This window comes from Lepus europaeus, chromosome 5 (genome assembly GCF_033115175.1).
Source record: "Lepus europaeus isolate LE1 chromosome 5, mLepTim1.pri, whole genome shotgun sequence".
Classification (NCBI taxonomy): Eukaryota; Metazoa; Chordata; class Mammalia; order Lagomorpha; family Leporidae; genus Lepus; species Lepus europaeus.
Genome location: NC_084831.1, coordinates 151,706,199 through 151,722,305, shown reverse-complemented (window position 1 = coordinate 151,722,305; position 16,107 = coordinate 151,706,199). Strand labels below are relative to the sequence as shown.

Sequence of the window (16,107 nt, the reverse complement as noted above, 5' to 3'; positions counted from 1 at the left end):
TATTTATTTGACAGGCAGAATGAGAGAGAAGGAAGGAAAGAGAGAGATTTAGCAAATGATCTTCCATCTGCTGGTTTCTTCCCCCGATGACTGCAATATTGCCAATCAAAGCCAGGAGCCCAAACCACATCTAGTTGTCCCACGTGGGTGGCAGGGGTCTAGGTACTTAGGCCATCAGCTGCCACTTTCCCAGGCCCATTAGCAGGGAACTGGATCTGAAGCAGAGCAGGTGTGACTCAAATCAGCATTCCCATGTGGCAGGCACTTAACCTACTGTGCCACAATACCAGCCTCTTCTGTTTTTATTTTTGAATATCCTCTTTTGCAATTTAATATAAGTGAAATTTATACATGCACAACTTCGTTTAGTATCTCCCTACTTCTCTAATTTGTTTCTTGAGTTACTTTATATTACAAACCTTAGTTTCCATTTAAAAAACAAGACCGTTTTCTGTGATTTGTTCAGTATCTTTGCTTGCACTATAAATGTACGATTGCTTTTAGATTGGCTAGTGTAGTGGTTTGAGCCCACCTCTAGTAGTCTAGAGCCCATACTCTAGTAGTTATAAAATTTTTTGTATATGTGATTGTAACTCTTGAAAAAGTGTGCAAGAATGAATGAATTATAAAGCACATGTAGGCCGGCGCCGTGGCTTAACAGGCTAATCCTCCGCCTTGCGGCGCTGGCACACCAGGTTCTAGTCCCGATTGGGGCGCCAGATTCTCTCCCGGTTGCCCCTCTTCCAGGCCAGCTCTCTGCTATGGCCCGGGAAGGCAGTGGAGGATGGCCCAAGTCCTTGGGTCCTGCACCTGCATGGGAGACCAGAAGTACCTGGCTCCTGGCTTCGGATCAGCAGATGCGCCGGCCACAGCGGCCATTGGAGGGTGAACCAACGGCAAAAGGAAGACCTTTCTGTCTCTGTCTCTCACTATCCACTCTGCCTGTCAAAAAAAAAAAAAAAAAAAAAAAGCACATGTAGTAAAAAATGAATGGTAAGCTAAGTGGTAGGCATGTGAGTATTCATTACAGAAGTCTTCACTTTGCTGAGACTTCTGTGTGCTGTCGAGTAAACAAACACATCAAAGTTTACGGTGACTGGGAAGTGAGGTGCTGAGTGCCAGCAGTGACTCGTTGAGGATGGTGACATCATTAGTGACATTCTTTGTTTTCGTTCATTATTTTTGGTATTTTGAAATATAGTGGATGTATGTATGTTTCTTAGGTTAAGCAAAATAATACTTTTAGGATTTTTTTTGGTATTACATTTTTAAATCAAGTCCTAGAATATGAGTTACTTATTTTTTAAAGATTTATTTATTATACTTGAAAGTCAGAGTTACACAGAGAGAGGAGAGGCAAAGATAGAGAAAGAGAGAGAGGTCTTACATCCACTGGTTCAATCCCCAGATGGCCGCAATGGCCAGAGCTACACCAATCCGAAGCCAGGGGCCAGGAACTTCTGGGTCTCCCACATGGGTGCAGGGGCCCAAGGACTTGGGCCATCCTCTGTTGCTTTCCCAGGCCACAGCTGAGAGCTGGATCAGAAGTACAGCAGCCGGGACTAGAATTGGCATCCACATGGGATGCTGGCGCTTCAGGCCAGGGCCTCAACCCACTGTGCCACAGCACCAGCCCCCCCAAAAATACATAATTTTAATATCATGGTATCCCTAACACTTAGTGTTTTGAACATAGTAGGTACTCAACAAATATTCATGAATTTTATGTTATGCATTCCTAGAATGGTACCTTTTTATAGCTAGCATGTATTTCATTTGAATTCAAAAAAATAAATTTGAAAATAAATTTCCGTTGATACTTTATCATCAGTGGGTAAAAATACCTTATTTCGGGGCCAGCGCCGTGGCTCACTAGGCTAATCCTCAGCCTTGCGCCAGCACCCCGGGTTCTAGTCCCTGTCGGGGAGCCGGATTCTGTCCTGGTTGCCTCTCTTCCAGGCCAGCTCTCTGCTGTGGCCAGGGAGTGCAGTGGAGGATGGCCCAAGTGCTTGGGCCCTGCACCCCATGGGAGACCAGGAGAAGCACCTGGCTCCTGCCATCGGATCAGCGTAGTGCGCCAGCCGCAGCACGCCAGCCACGGCGGCCATTGGAGAGTGAACCAACGGCAAAGGAAGACCTTTCTCTCTCTTTCTCTCTCACTGTCCACTCTGCCTGTCAAAAAAAAAATACCTTATTTCTTCAAAGATAATTTGAAAATCTACTTTTTTGTAATTTTTAAATGTTATTTTCTAATTATTCCATTGTACCATTTTAGCATTATCCTTAAATACCATTAAATAACATTTCTGCATAGCTACTTTGTAATGTCCACAAATTTACATATATATTACATACTGTTCTATATGGCATGATATTTAGTATGGACTGCCTGGACATGTATCTCAGCTACTTTCAGATACATGACCTTGATAAAATTATGAGTTTGTAAAAAAGGTAATGATAGTATCTACCACACATAAAGCATAGGAACTAAGTAAATTTACATTTGACACCTGGTAAACATATAATACATTGCCATTATTTTGATGGTAATGATCCTAAAAGTGGGTCCTTGTTATTGTCCACTTCCTGGTAATTTTAAAGTTTAGGAAAGGGAATACATACATTTAGTGTTTATGTTTGGGATTGGTGAGAGAAGGGTTTTTGTGTGTGTTTGGATCTGCAGTAGTGAGCAGTGTCTGTACAGCCTATCTTTTGTTTCTATTCCGAATGTTTCTGACCTTACCCCTGTCTCCTGCCTCAGGTGGAGATGTCAGAGCCCGTGACAAGCAGCCTGCAGTGCTGAGTAAGTGGCTGGTGGCTGCCCCTCTCTTCAGGCGGTCAGTTCCAACCCCACGTTACACTGCCAACAAAAGATCCTGTTAGAATTTTAAGTCATTTTACCCTCTTTGCTTTTCTTCTCTGACACACATTGGTACTGCATGTGGTAATTGCTCTGGGCAAGAGGAGGTGGTGAACTTTTCCTCTAAGTCATTCTCATAGACTTACACTTACACATACACAGGACTTACACATAGTTTTTTCTGGTGGGTGGTGATGCATTTATTTTGCTACCTGTTTTGCTATAAAAAGTGATTCAATCCTTACTGATACACTCCCTTGAAATTATCTTTTACTTCTCAAACTATTGCTTTCATTGTTTTTCTCTCCTACTTTACTTAGACTTCCTGATAGATATATAACAAAGAATATAATATGTTAACTTTCAAAGAGTATGAAATGATACTTTGATATGTGCATTTGCTTTAGGCTCGGGATATCAAAAAACCCCTCAGGAATGGGGCGAACAAACCTTGAGAATGAGGGTTGGGATGCAAAGTAAGTAGCTCATTTGCTGTTTTTCTTGATTTCCTCACATACAGACATTGAGTGCTCTGATATGCATTTAGGTTGCTTGTGATTTTACAGATGAAGTGTAACTGTGATTACCAGTTTAGGGATTTCCATTTCCTTGGATAGGTAACAGAAGGACTGGGTATAGAATGTAGGAAGGTACTTCAGAAACTTCACGGAAGATGAAATTAACAGGGAAGTTTATTTTGGTGTGAAATCCATGCATAGCTTTTTCGTAATTTGCATTTTCCAGTGAACTTTTTGAAGACCCTTTGTGGATAGTGGTGTGAGACAGTGCATAATGATGGGTCTAAATGTGACAAGCTGTCAGTTCTAGCAGCATTACAGTCTGTGTATGATAGAAAATTCCACTCTTTACAATACCTGCTTCTTGTTATTAGCAGACTTTTTAAAATAACTATTTGGAGGCTCTTTTTGAAGGTTATAAAGAAAAACAAGATACACTGCTGTAGCGATGTCATTTACCAAGCCAGAAGTACCTAAATTAACCTTATCTTCATAATGAAACATCCTTGCATGAGAAAGAAAATCATGGCTTTTCCATTTCTAACCAATGTACTTGTGAATGGCTCCAAATCTTTGGCTTTGTTTCTTTTAGCCACTAAAATTGTCAAGATATAAAGAAAACACTTGGATTAATCAAAGAAAAAAAGTTTAAACATGAAGTTTATAACAGAGTACAATTAAGAAAGTAAATTTATTTAAATTACTAAACTAGCTAATTTTTTGTAGATTTATTTTTTTATCTGAAAGGCAAAGCTAGAGAGAGAGAGGGAGAGACAAATCTTCCATCCTATGGTTCACTCCCTAAATGGCCACAGCAGTCAGGGCTAGACCAGGCCGAAGCCAGGAGTTTTATCCGGGTCTTCCACATGGGTACAGAGGCCCAAGGACTTGGGCCGTTATATGCTGCTTTCCCAGGCCATTAGTAGGGAGTTGAACTTGAACCGGCAGCCACATGGGATGCTGTCATTGCAGGCGGCAGTTTAACTTGTTATGCCACAGCACCAGCCACAAATTACTAAAATAGCTAATTTTAAAGACATTTACAGATCAGCTACTACAATTTTTTTTCTGAAAGACCTAAGTAGCATATTATCTGAAAATTATTTGGGTCAGTGTTGTCACAAACATTTGTTCCTCTGTATGATAATGTATGTATAAAATAAGCCTTTTCAAAAATTCCTGTTTTATAGCCCTTATAAATCAGGTGATCTTTCGCTAGTCATCATAAGTATGATCACACAAAATAGCACTTCAGCATTTCACATGTATTATGTCGTTTGATCTTTGTAGCCATGTAGAGAGATATTCAAGGTAAACATCTGATAGGTTTGGGATGTTTTGTGTGGTTAGATTTTATAGGTCTTTTTTTTTTTTTTTTTTTTAAGCAACACAGTTGTAACTTTGGTGGCCTAACTTAGAAGCTTCTTAATAAAGTTTCCTAAGCTAAAAACTAGTGATTAAAAAGAATATATCTCTTAGAGTTAGGATTGATGTCATTTTCTTACTTGGGGTGTTGTCATATGATCAAAAAGGCTATTTTTATATCTTCGTGGTGCTATTTTTTTTTTTTCATAAGATTTATTTATTTTGTTTGAAAGGCAGAGTTACAGGGCGAGAGGGAAGGAGAAGAGAGAGAGATCTTCCATCTGCTGGTTCATCCCCCAAAAGGCAGCAACAGCAAGAGCAGGTCCAGGCCAAAACCAGGAGCCCAGGGCTTCTTCCTGGTCTCCCATACATGTGCATGGATGCAAACACTTGAGTCATCTTCCACTGCTTTCCAGTCACGTTAGCAGGGAGCTGGATCGGAAGAGGAACAGCTGGGACTGGAACCAGCACCCATATGGGATGCCAGCACTACAGAAAGGAGGCTTGACCCGCTATACCCCAGTGGTAGTAATTTTATTATTCTTGTTTTATGCAGTGTTTCTCAAATGAAAGCTATTGATAAACACCAGGCAGATCACATATATACAAAAGTTATGAAACTGGGTCTGGCACTGTGGACTAGAGGGCAAAGCCGCCACCTGCAGTGCTGGCATCTCATGGGCACTGGTTTGAGTCCCAGCTGCTCCTCTTCTGATCTAGCTCCCTACTAACGCACCTGGGAAAGCAGCAGAAGATGGCCCAAGTACTTGGGCCCCTGCAACCATGTGGAAGACCCAGAAAAAGTTCCTGGCAGCTTCAGGTTGGTGCAGCTCCAGCCGTTGCAGCCAACTGGGGAGTGAATCAGCAGATGGAAGACCTCTCTGTCTCTCTTTCCAACTCCGCCTTTCAAACAAATAAATAAATCTTAAAAAAAAAAAAAAAGTTACTGAACTCCGGGCAAATGACACAAGGTGGTACTGGTAAATGTAGGCCGTACACATGGGATAACTCAGCCTCTGATTCAGAACCCTATCTCTTGCCATCCCTTTCCTCCCACTGAGATCTTTTTGTTTTAGATTTGTTTATTTGAAAGGCAGAGTAACAGAAAGAGATCTGTCATCTAGATTCACTCTAGATGGCTGCAACAGCCTGGGCTGGACCAGGCCAGGCCAGCCGAAGCCAGGAACCCAGAGCTCCATCCTGATCTCCCATGTGGGCTGGACCAGGCCAGGCCAGCCGAAGCCAGGAGCCCAGAACTCCATCCTCATCTCCCACGTGGGCTGGACCAGGCCAGGCCAGCCGAAGCCAGGAGCCCAGAACTCCATCCTCATCTCCCACGTGGGTTGCAGGGACCCCAGTGCTTGGGCTGTTTTCCACTGTCTTCCCAAGCATATTAGCAGGGAGCTGTATTGGAAGGAGAGAAGCAGAATCTCAAACCCACACTCCAATGTGGAATGCCAAAGTCACAGGCAGTGACTTAACCCACTGCACCACAATGCAGGCCCCTGGCTTCGATGTTAAAATCTGCTACTAAGAGGGATGCAGAGGAAAAGGAAGGGCCAGGACACTTTTTTTTTTTTTTTTTTTTTTTTTTTAAGATTTTATGTGATTAAGAGGCAGAATTACAGACAGAGAGGGACAGACAGAGTGAGAGGGCTTCCATCCTCTGGTTCACTCCCCAGAGGACCACAACAGCTGGAGCTGAGCCAGTCCAAAGCCAGGAGCCAGGAGCTTCTCCCGGGTCTCCCACATGGGTGCAGGGGCTCAAGAACTTGGGCCATCTTCTACTGCTTTCCCAGGCCACAGCAGAGAGCTGGATCAGAAGTGGAGCAGCTGGGACTCAAACCAGCTCCCATATGGGATGCTGGCACCATAGGCTGTGGATTTACCCACAGTGCCAGCCCCAAGGATACTTTTTAAGTAAGGAGAGCAGTAGAGATTTGATGGAGTTGTACAAAAAAAAATATTAACCACAAACCTAAAACAGAATTACTTGTCTATTAACAAAATGTTGTTATTTAATGTGATTATACAAATATTACTAATATTTGAAACAGAAGCCCCAAAGAAAATGAGTCAGTTTGAGGTAGAAAATAGTTAGGATTAAGATTGAGTTTTTTGGGGCTGGCACTATGGTGAAGTGGGTTAATGCCCTGGCCTGAAGGGCCAGCATCCCATATGTGCGCTGGTTCTAGTCCTGGCTGCTCCTCTTCCTATCCAGCTCTCTGCTGTGGCCTGGGAAAACAGAAGATGGCTCAAGTCCTTGGGCCCCTGCACCCATGGGAGACCCGGAAGAAGTGCCTGGCTTCAGGCGCAGCTGCAGCCAATTAGGGAGTGAAAGATGAAAGACCTCTCTCTCCCTCTCTGCCTCTCCTCTCTATGTAACTGATTTTCAAATAAATAAATAAATCTATTTTTAAAAAAAAGATTGAATTTTAGGAGCTGGCATTGTTGCACAGCAGGTTAAGCCTATACTTGGAACACCAGAATCCCATATCAGAACACAAGTTTGAATCCCGGCTGCTCCACCTCTACTCCAGCTCCCTGCTAATGCCCCTGAGAAAGCAGCAGAGGATGGACCAAGTGCCTGGTCCCTGCCACTCATGGGAGACCTAGATGGAGTCCCTGGCTCCTGGCTTCGTTGTAGCCCTTTTTTGGGATGGAAGATCTCTTTTTGTCTCTATCACTCCCTTTCTCTCTGTCATTCTGCCTTTCAAAGAAATAAAACTCATCTTCAGAGCACATAAATTGAATTTTATATCAAAACATCTTATCCAGAAGGCTCAGTAATCCATAATCCACATTTTATCCCTTTCCCCTCTCCAGCATCTTCACCAGGCAACAGTGCAGAATATGGCCGTGTTTCAGACGGTACAATGTGTTTCCTTGTATTACGGTGTGCCATCTCCTTTGTCTTCTTAACTTGGTCCCAGAAGTTTACCAGTCCCATTAAGTAATCCTGGCTTCCTCACAACTGAGTCTGAAGTGTATACTTCGTATCAGAGTGCTGCAGGCGGAGCCTAACTCTGCGGGGAGTAGCTCTGTGTCTCAGGGAGCGGCAGCCTGACCGGCAGGCAGATGCCCGCTCCTCTGCTGCTTCTGGCTGGTCTCCACCTTCTCCTCATGCTGTTTGTGTCTTCTTCCTGCAGTAGAAACAAACACGGAAACTATGAAACCTAACAGTCTCTTTATTTCTCCTTTCATTAGATAACAGGATTCAGAAATCAGAGCTTGGATTCAGAAACCAATCCCCGGTAGCCTCCAGCCAACGTAAGTTTGTCAGTTTTTATTAAACGAGTCTCTAAAATTGGTGGTCCATAGTTGAACAGTAAACTTTATGAAACAACATCTGGTTTTCCCCTTTGCTTGTCCAGAGACCAAAACTAAAGGTATTTTAACTGGGTTGGAAGCCTTACTTCTGTATAGCCTTGAGACAGATTCCTTTAATTTGCTAATCCTGCTATCCTGAAATTGAGTGCTAAGAAAATTAGCAGTTAATCTCAAAGTTTGGTCTCAGATACCACTTTGTACTAGTAAAGTAGCCCAAAGGTCTTTTTTTGTTAAAAAATATATACATTATACCCATCTGCATTTTTTTTAAGATTTATTTTATTTATTTGAAAAACAGTTACAAAGAGAGACAGAGATAGGGGTCTTCCATCCGCTGGTTCACTCCCCAAATGGCCGCAGTAGCCATAGCCAAGAGATTCTTCAAGGTCTCCAACTTGGGTGCAGGGGCTCAAGCACTTGGACCGTCTTTGGATCCTTTTCCAGGCCTTAACCAGAGAGCTGGGTCAGAAGAGGAGCAGCCAGGACTCAAGTAGGCAGCCATATGGGATGCCAGCACTGCAGGTGGTGGCTTTACCTGCTACGCCATAGCACTGGTCCTCTCTGAATTCTTAAATTTGCTTCTGCATATTCAGCCTATTACAAAATATCATTTTGACTGACGTATCTGCAAAAAACAACTCCATACAAATGTGAAGAATTTAATGCCCTTTTCAGATAATTGTAGATACTCTCTGATAATCTCTAAAACCCACAAGTGATATTTGTTCAGTGTTATTTTGAAGTAAGAAAGCATACCAGTGAACTTACTTGTACTCTATTACATTAAAATTAACTGATCTTTATTATACTTTGAATGGAGTGTCATGCACTGGACATTTGGGTAATACTAATATATAGATCTTCCCAATGTTGACACCTTCATAGCATGATGTAAAAGATCACATTTGTTAATACTGCCAGCAATCTTAAGACTTTAAAAAGGCTTTTAAGTGAGGCCGGCGCCACGGCTCACCAGGCTAATCCTCCGCCTGCGGCGCTGGCACTCCGGGTTCTAGTCCTGATCGGGATGCCGGGTTCTGTCCTGGTTGCCCCTCTTCCAGGCCAGCTCTCTGCTGTGGCCCGGGAAGGCAGTGGAGGATGGCCCAAGTGGTTGGGCCCTGCACCCCATGGGAGACCAGGAGAAGCACCTGGCTCCTGGCTTCAGATCAGCACGGCGTACCAACTGTAGCAGCCATTTAGGGGGTGAACCAATGGAAGGAAGACCTTTCTCTCTGTCTCTCTCTCTCTCACTAACTCTGCCTGTCAAAAAGAAAAAAAAAAAAAAAGCTTTTAAGTGTTTGGAGCTACCAAACTCATGGTGGCAGATTTACATTTCCAGAGGCCTAATATTTACTTGAAAACTTGAATGTTCAGTCCGCTGCCAGTTGTTTTCCCAGAAGTAATAAGCTTAATTTGTTCATTCAAAAAAAATGTGCAGCAAATACCCAAGTCTGACTTGCTGTGTCAGGTAAAAATGGTATTGCGTGAGAAAAGCACAGATTCGATTTGCATCTCAGGTGCACAAAGTTCTTTTACTTAAGACAACCTTTGTACTGTGCTATGCAGAAGAAGTACTCTGTATGCCTCCCATCTCTTCACACACAGAGTATTGAGGTGATAGTACTCCAGGACTGGGATTTAACAAGGGAATGGGGGACATTAAAACTGACCATCCCCATAAAAGAGCTCTAGTACAAATACCCTAAGGCAATCAGTAACAGGTGTAAAAGTGTTATTGTTACTATCATAATATAAACTGATTATATGAAATAGTTTTATAAACTGAAAAGTACTAAATTAATATAAATTGATATTATTACCAATAATTAGGAATGAGTTGGAAACTAAATTTTACCAGTGTTAACTTGCATATCACAAAAAGGTAGGCATTAGTGCAGTTAATATCAGGCACAGCTAGCTGTTATGAGGGTACTTTAGAAAGTTCATAGAAAATTTAATTAAAAGGGAAGTGTTATTTTGATGCAAAATAAATCCTTGCCTCATTTTCTTATAATGTACACTTTCCACAAACGTTTTGAAGACTCAAATATGCATGGAAAATGTTCACTTTTATTACAGCCTTTTCTTTATCCCCTTTATTTACTTCAGAAATATTCTGCCTTGGATAATAAACCATGTGAACTACTGATTTTCTAAATTAGAATTTTTTATAGTGACTTTTAATATTGTTCATCTCCCCAGCTATCAGCAGTGGCCATAATAGTTTTACTTTATAAATTGTGTTACTCGGGCCTGTGTACCTTGCACATATTTAAGTTCTGCACGTTTTCCTGGAAGACAGCACCCTCTTTACACCGGAGAGGCGTGTGTCTGAGGTCCTTGAGCCTGGGAAATGGTACTCACGGGCGCCTTTGTCTCGGCAGAAGCGAGCGGACCGGCGAGGACGCGGTGCTGGGGCCTCCTGGCTCTGCTGGCAGCCCTGGCCTGCGCGGCGCTGTGGGTCCTGCCGGCTCCTGCGCCCGAGGCCGCCGCGGTGCGGCAGTTCCAGGACCAGATGCAGCAGCTCAGGAGCCGGTACCGGGGCCAGGACGAGGCGCTCTGGAGGAGGAGCCAGGCGCTGCTGGAGCGGCACCTCAACGCCTCCCGGCCGCGGCCACAGCCCGCCATCCTGCTGCTTGCCGCGGCCCGCGACGCCGAGCAGGCCCTGCGCTGCCTGGGCGAGCACATCGCCGATGCCTACTCGGCCTTCCGCAGCGTCCGCGCCATCCGCATCGACGGGGCCGGCCAGGCCGCCCGCGACAGCGACGCCGTCAAGCAGGAGGTGGACCAGGAGCTGAGCGCCGGCTTCAGGAACGGCCGGAGCGCGGCTGTGGTGCACCGCTTCGAGTCGCTGCCCGCGGGCGCCACCCTCATCTTCTACAAGTACTGTGACCACGAGAACGCGGCCTTCAAGGACGTGGCCTTAGTGCTCACCGTCCTGCTGGAGGAGGAGACGCTGGGCACCAGTCCCAGCTTAAAGGAAGTCGAAGAGAAAGTGAGGGATTTCCTGAGAGCCAAGTTCACCAGCGCGGACACACCCAGCTCCTACAAGGACATGGACCCAGACAAGCTGAACGGGCTCTGGAGCCGCATCTCGCACTTGGTCCTGCCTGTGCAGCCCGAGGCTGCGCTCAGCGGGGGCGCTTGCCTGTGAGGCCTCAAAGAGGAGCAAGTCCTGCCTGAGCCCGAGAACCCGGCGGGCCTGCGGACCAGACACCAAGTGCAAAGCTCTGTGTGAAACCACTGGTTTCTTCTGAGAGGAAGTTAAGCTCTTCTGTAAACATGGAACATCTGAGTCATGTATTCGGCCTAGCTAATGACCGGTCACTTGGGAGAGTCATTCCCTGTAGACAGAGAGCGGGTCCGGGGTGTGCAGGTGGAAGCCATGCGCGGCCCACGGAGCGCTCATGCCGAGCTGCCTGGGGTGGCCCGTGGGAGGCATGAGGCTGCCTTCAGGGAATCTTCCTGGTCGTTTAACTTGGATTGCTCACAGAGTTTTGTTGAATTATTATTAGGAAGGCAGCTCCCTGAATGTAAGCGAGGGTTTTCCCATTGTGTTTCCTGTAGGGTCATTCAGACCTGAGTTCCTTAGACTCTGCGTACAGGAACAAGTGTAATGAAAGGTCATCTGTGTGTGTGTGCGTGTGTGTGGATTCTGTTTCCCCTTTGTTTTTGAAGGGTAGGGAGGAGGAGGCAAAGGGAGAGAGAAGTGCTGACCTGGGGAAGGGTGGGGGTGGATTTTCAAGATGAAATGTTGTTACAAGTCGTCACTGAGGTAGGGTGGTCAGCACAGGTATCTGAACTCCTACCTCAGCCAATTCTGCTGGGGCTTGTTTGTTACGCAGCCTTTTCTCTCCCCCCTCCGCTCCCCGCCCCTTTAAGAATGTCCTCGACCTTTCAAGGTTTCTCAAAGCCTGTGTATCACAAGGCTTAATGTATTTGCTTATTTGGCTCTGAAAAGTGGGTAAATCCCGAGCAGTTTCCTTTGTACTTATCCTGAAGCGATTGCTTTGAATTAAGAAATTTAGTTTCAGGAATTTAAACTTTCTTAACCAGCTATTCCTGGGCTGCTGAAGACAGATGTTAATTTCCTGCGCCTCCTTTAATCACACTCCGCAGCAAACATAAAGATGTACTATGCACGGGACAAATTCCGTTGAGTGCCTCAAGCCACAAACATGGTGACCTTACCGCAGAAAAAGAATGGTAAAATACTTCTGTACCTCTACAGTATTTTAGTGGTAACTTGGCTTCTGTAAGTGAGCTTTCTCATCTGTCAGCTGCTTTGGTTTTCTTAACATCTTTTCAGTCAGAATCTGCCTCGTTTTGTCGTTAGCCATAGGCCCGCGAATGAAAATATTCTTTTTAGAGTATTAGAGCTTCATCATTTACCCTTTCAGGGTCTCACAACTGGTAACAGATAATGGGCTAAGTTTTTCCACTGAGATTACCAGTTTTTGTAAATTGATATCCCTAATTGTAGTTTGTTCCTATCAGAAGTCAGGTCATCTGATTTGTTTTATAGAGGATTATAAAACAAGAGTTTTTGAAAAGGCTTATTTTATATATACATATTATACAGAGAAACATGTTTTTATTAAATGTTTCACTAACCCAAATAATTTTAAAATAATATGTTACTTCTATCTTTCAGGAAAAATAATTGCAGTAGCTGATCTGTAAATGACTTTAAAAGCTATTTTAGTAATTTAAATAAATTTACTTTCTTGGTTTGTACTCTGTGTATTATAAACAATGTTTAAACTTTTTTCTTTGTTTAATCCAAATGTTTTCTTTACACCTGAACCATTTTAGTGGCTTTGACTAAAAGCCAGAGAATTGGGGCCATTCTCAAGTACATTGGTTAGAACTGGAAGAGCCGGGCCGGCACTGTGGCGCAGTGGGTTAATGCCCTGGCCTGAAGCACCAGCATCTCATATGGGCGCTGGTTCTAGTCCTGGCTGCTCCACTTCCGATCCAGCTCTCTGCTATGGCCTGGGAAAGCAGCAGAAGATGGCCCAGGTCCTTGGGCCCCTGCACCCACGTGGGAGACCCGGAAGAAGCTCCTGGCTCCTGGCTTGGATCAGCACAGCTCCGGCCATTGTGGCCACCTGGGTAGTGAATCAGCAGATGGAAGACCTCTGTCTCTACCTCTCTCTGTAACTCAGTCTTTGAAATAAATAAAATAAATCTTTTTTTTTTTTTTTTTTTTTTTTTGACAGGCAGAGTGGACAGTGAGAGAGAGAGAGACAGAGAGAAAGGTCTTCCCTTGCCGTTGGTTCACCCTCCAATGGCCGCCGCGGTAGCGCGCTGCGGCCGGCGCACCGCGCTGATCCGATGGCAGGAGCCAGGTGCTTCTCCTGGTCTCCCATGGGGTGCAGGGCCCAAGCACTTGGGCCATCCTCCACTGCACTCCCTGGCCACAGCAGAGAGCTGGCCTGGAAGAGGGGCAACCGGGACAGGATCGGTGCCCCGACCGGGACTAGAACCCGGTGTGCCGGCGCCGCAAGGCGGAGGATTAGCCTGTTGAGCCACGGCGCCGGCCTTGAAATAAATAAAATAAATCTTAAAAAAAAAAAATGGAGAAGCCAAGATTTTTGCCAGGACTTTAAATTAAAGATGGAGTTAACTTTGGTATTTCTGACTTGACAATTGAATCTCTACAGCAGTGTTTCCTTATTTTTCTTTATCACCTTCCAAAAGAACCTCATTAGGTTTTTTTCCCTAATCATCCCTTTCCCTGAAATTTTATTTATTTATTTATTTTTTGACAGAGTGGACAGTGAGAGAGAGAGAGACAGAGAGAAAGGTCTTCCTTTTTGCCGTTGGTTCACCCTCCAATGGCCGCTGTGGCTGGCGCACCACACTGATCCGAAGCCAGGAGCCAGGTGCTTATCCTGGTCTCCCATGGGGTGCAGGGCCCAAGCACTTGGGCCATCCTCCACTGCACTCCTGGGCCACAGCAGAGAGCTGGCCTGGAAGAGGAGCAACCGGGATAGAATCCAGCGCCCTGACCGGGACTAGAACCCGGTGTGCCGGCGCAGCAAGGCGGAGGATTAGCCTAGTGAGCCACGGCGCCGGCCTTCCCTGAAATTTTAACATTAAACATATGTATGTGTTTATGGACTATATATATTTTTGTGCTTTTACAAAATAGCCTTTTTTTGAACCTCCCAGAACTTTTACCCCCACTGGGGATGCATGATCAAAACTATCTATCTGTATTTTAGATAATCTCTACCTAAATCATTATTCTGTTTTTCATTCATGTTATAATCCTTTTAGAAGGAGGAATTTACTAAGTCACCAGCTTGAAAATAGAAAGGAGGGTCTACAGAAAGCAGGCACTGCTGTGTTGGTGACAGCAGTGGCTCCGGGGAAAACCATAATACAATACTACATTGGCTGATTGAGAGAGAGACAAAGAGCTCCCATCTGAGGGTTTGTTTTCTAGATGCCTCTAACAGCCAAGGCCAGGTAGGAGTCAGAGCTACTAACAGCCAGGAACTCAATTAAGGTCTCCCTGGATGGGGTGATAGGAACCCCATCACTTGACCCATCACCTGCTGTTTCCCAGACTACATCAACAGGAAGCTGGAATTGGAATCAGAAGCCAAAGTGGGATGTGGGTGTCCCCCCTGGTAACTTATAGGCCCCCTGCCTCCTGAGCCCTGGAAGTGACAGGTGATAAACGCGTGGGTTTATCACCTCATCCTCATCCTCCTTTGCCATGCATTGTCCCTGTCACATATTAGCATACTGCCATTGCCGTATGCTCAGCTTACCGAAAGCAGGGCATTGTCATCAACACATGCATGGCGGTGATCTCAGTGCTCGGTAATAGAGGAAGCCCTGCCTACGTAAGTAACTTGCATTATTCCCTGCAGTCCCTTGTTTTTCTGTTAACTCCTTTCCGAAAGCTTTATGTAACTGCCAGCCTGAATGTGGTGGTACAGTGAGTATGGGAGAAGGAAGACGAATCCGAGTGGTGGAAGGGAAACTGGCTCTGGTACTGGCGCAGTGAGCATGAGTGAGGTCCTCAGGGAGAAGGTGAGTGTCCAGGGGAGAGACCAAGAGTCCAGGAGGTCTCACAGTCAGAGTTGGCATTTTGAGTTTTCTTAAAATAGCTAGCAGGTTTCCTTGCATGTTTTTAATTTATTTTTATTTTTTACTTGAGAGAGTTACACAGAGGAGAGGCAGAGAGAAAGAGATCTTCCATCCGATGGTTCACTCCCCAAATGGCCGCAACGGCCGGAGCTGTGCCAATCCGAAGCCAGGAGCTTCTTCCGGGTCTCCCACGAGGGTGCAGGGGCCCAAGGACTTGGGCCATCCTCTCTACTGCTTTCCCAGGCCATAGCAGAGAGCTGGATGGGAAGAGGAGCAGCCGGGACTAGAACCAGCGCCCCTGTGGGATGCTAGTGCTTCAGGCCAGGGCGTTAACTTGCTGTGCCACAGTGCCGGCCCCTCCTTGCATGTTTTTACATTGCCTAATGGTATTGTAATCCCAATAATATGGTTGTGAGTGTGGAGAGAAGATGGATAAGAAAAGTACTTGAGAGAACTAGAATTGACAACAGCGTTGAACCTTGCATGTACTGATCAGGACTCAGTAAAGTACTGCACTACTCTTAGCTCACGCATCTCCTGTCTCCAAAAACCAAGCACAAAGTGGCAGGCTGGGTGCCCATCACTGTATGTCTATATGATGATTGTTAGCAGTGTGAAGTGGAAATTGTCACACATATTTAGACAGCAGTTGACTTTAGAGAGTAAACACCTTGCCCAATCAGGAAAGGAGAAGAGGAGGCCTGGAAAAATACTGACTCCAAGACAAGAAACATGGGGGTCTGAAGACTGATTTTTTTTTTTTAAGATTTAATTATCTTTTTTAGTTTAATTTAATTTTTTTGACAGGCAGAGTGGACAGTGAGAGAGAGAGAGAAAGGTCTTCCTTTTGCCATTGGTTCACCCTCCAATGGCCCCCGCGGCCGGCGCGTTGCAGCCGGCACACCGCGCTGATCCGAAGCCAGG

General features: G+C 45.1%; 1 protein-coding gene across 4 annotated transcripts in view; it reads left to right on the top strand.

Moving 5' to 3' along the window:
* TOR1AIP1 (torsin 1A interacting protein 1) overlaps positions 1–12,813 on the top strand; it is a 37,473-nt gene extending 24,660 nt beyond the window's left edge. Inside the window, exons 8-12 of one of the 4 annotated variants that reach the window (XM_062192945.1) lie at positions 2,765–2,806; positions 3,271–3,339; positions 7,573–7,617; positions 7,954–8,016; positions 10,464–12,813. In XM_062192945.1, the coding sequence (XP_062048929.1) occupies positions 2,765–2,806; positions 3,271–3,339; positions 7,573–7,617; positions 7,954–8,016; positions 10,464–11,230 (986 nt within the window). In that variant the 3' untranslated portion in view covers positions 11,231–12,813. Of the gene's footprint in view, positions 1–2,764; positions 2,807–3,270; positions 3,340–7,572; positions 7,618–7,953; positions 8,017–10,460 lie in introns of all 4 variants that reach the window. The other 3 variants (XM_062192944.1, XM_062192947.1, XM_062192946.1) reach the window with 3 other exon arrangements.
* Positions 12,814–16,107: the final 3,294 nt, after the last annotated feature.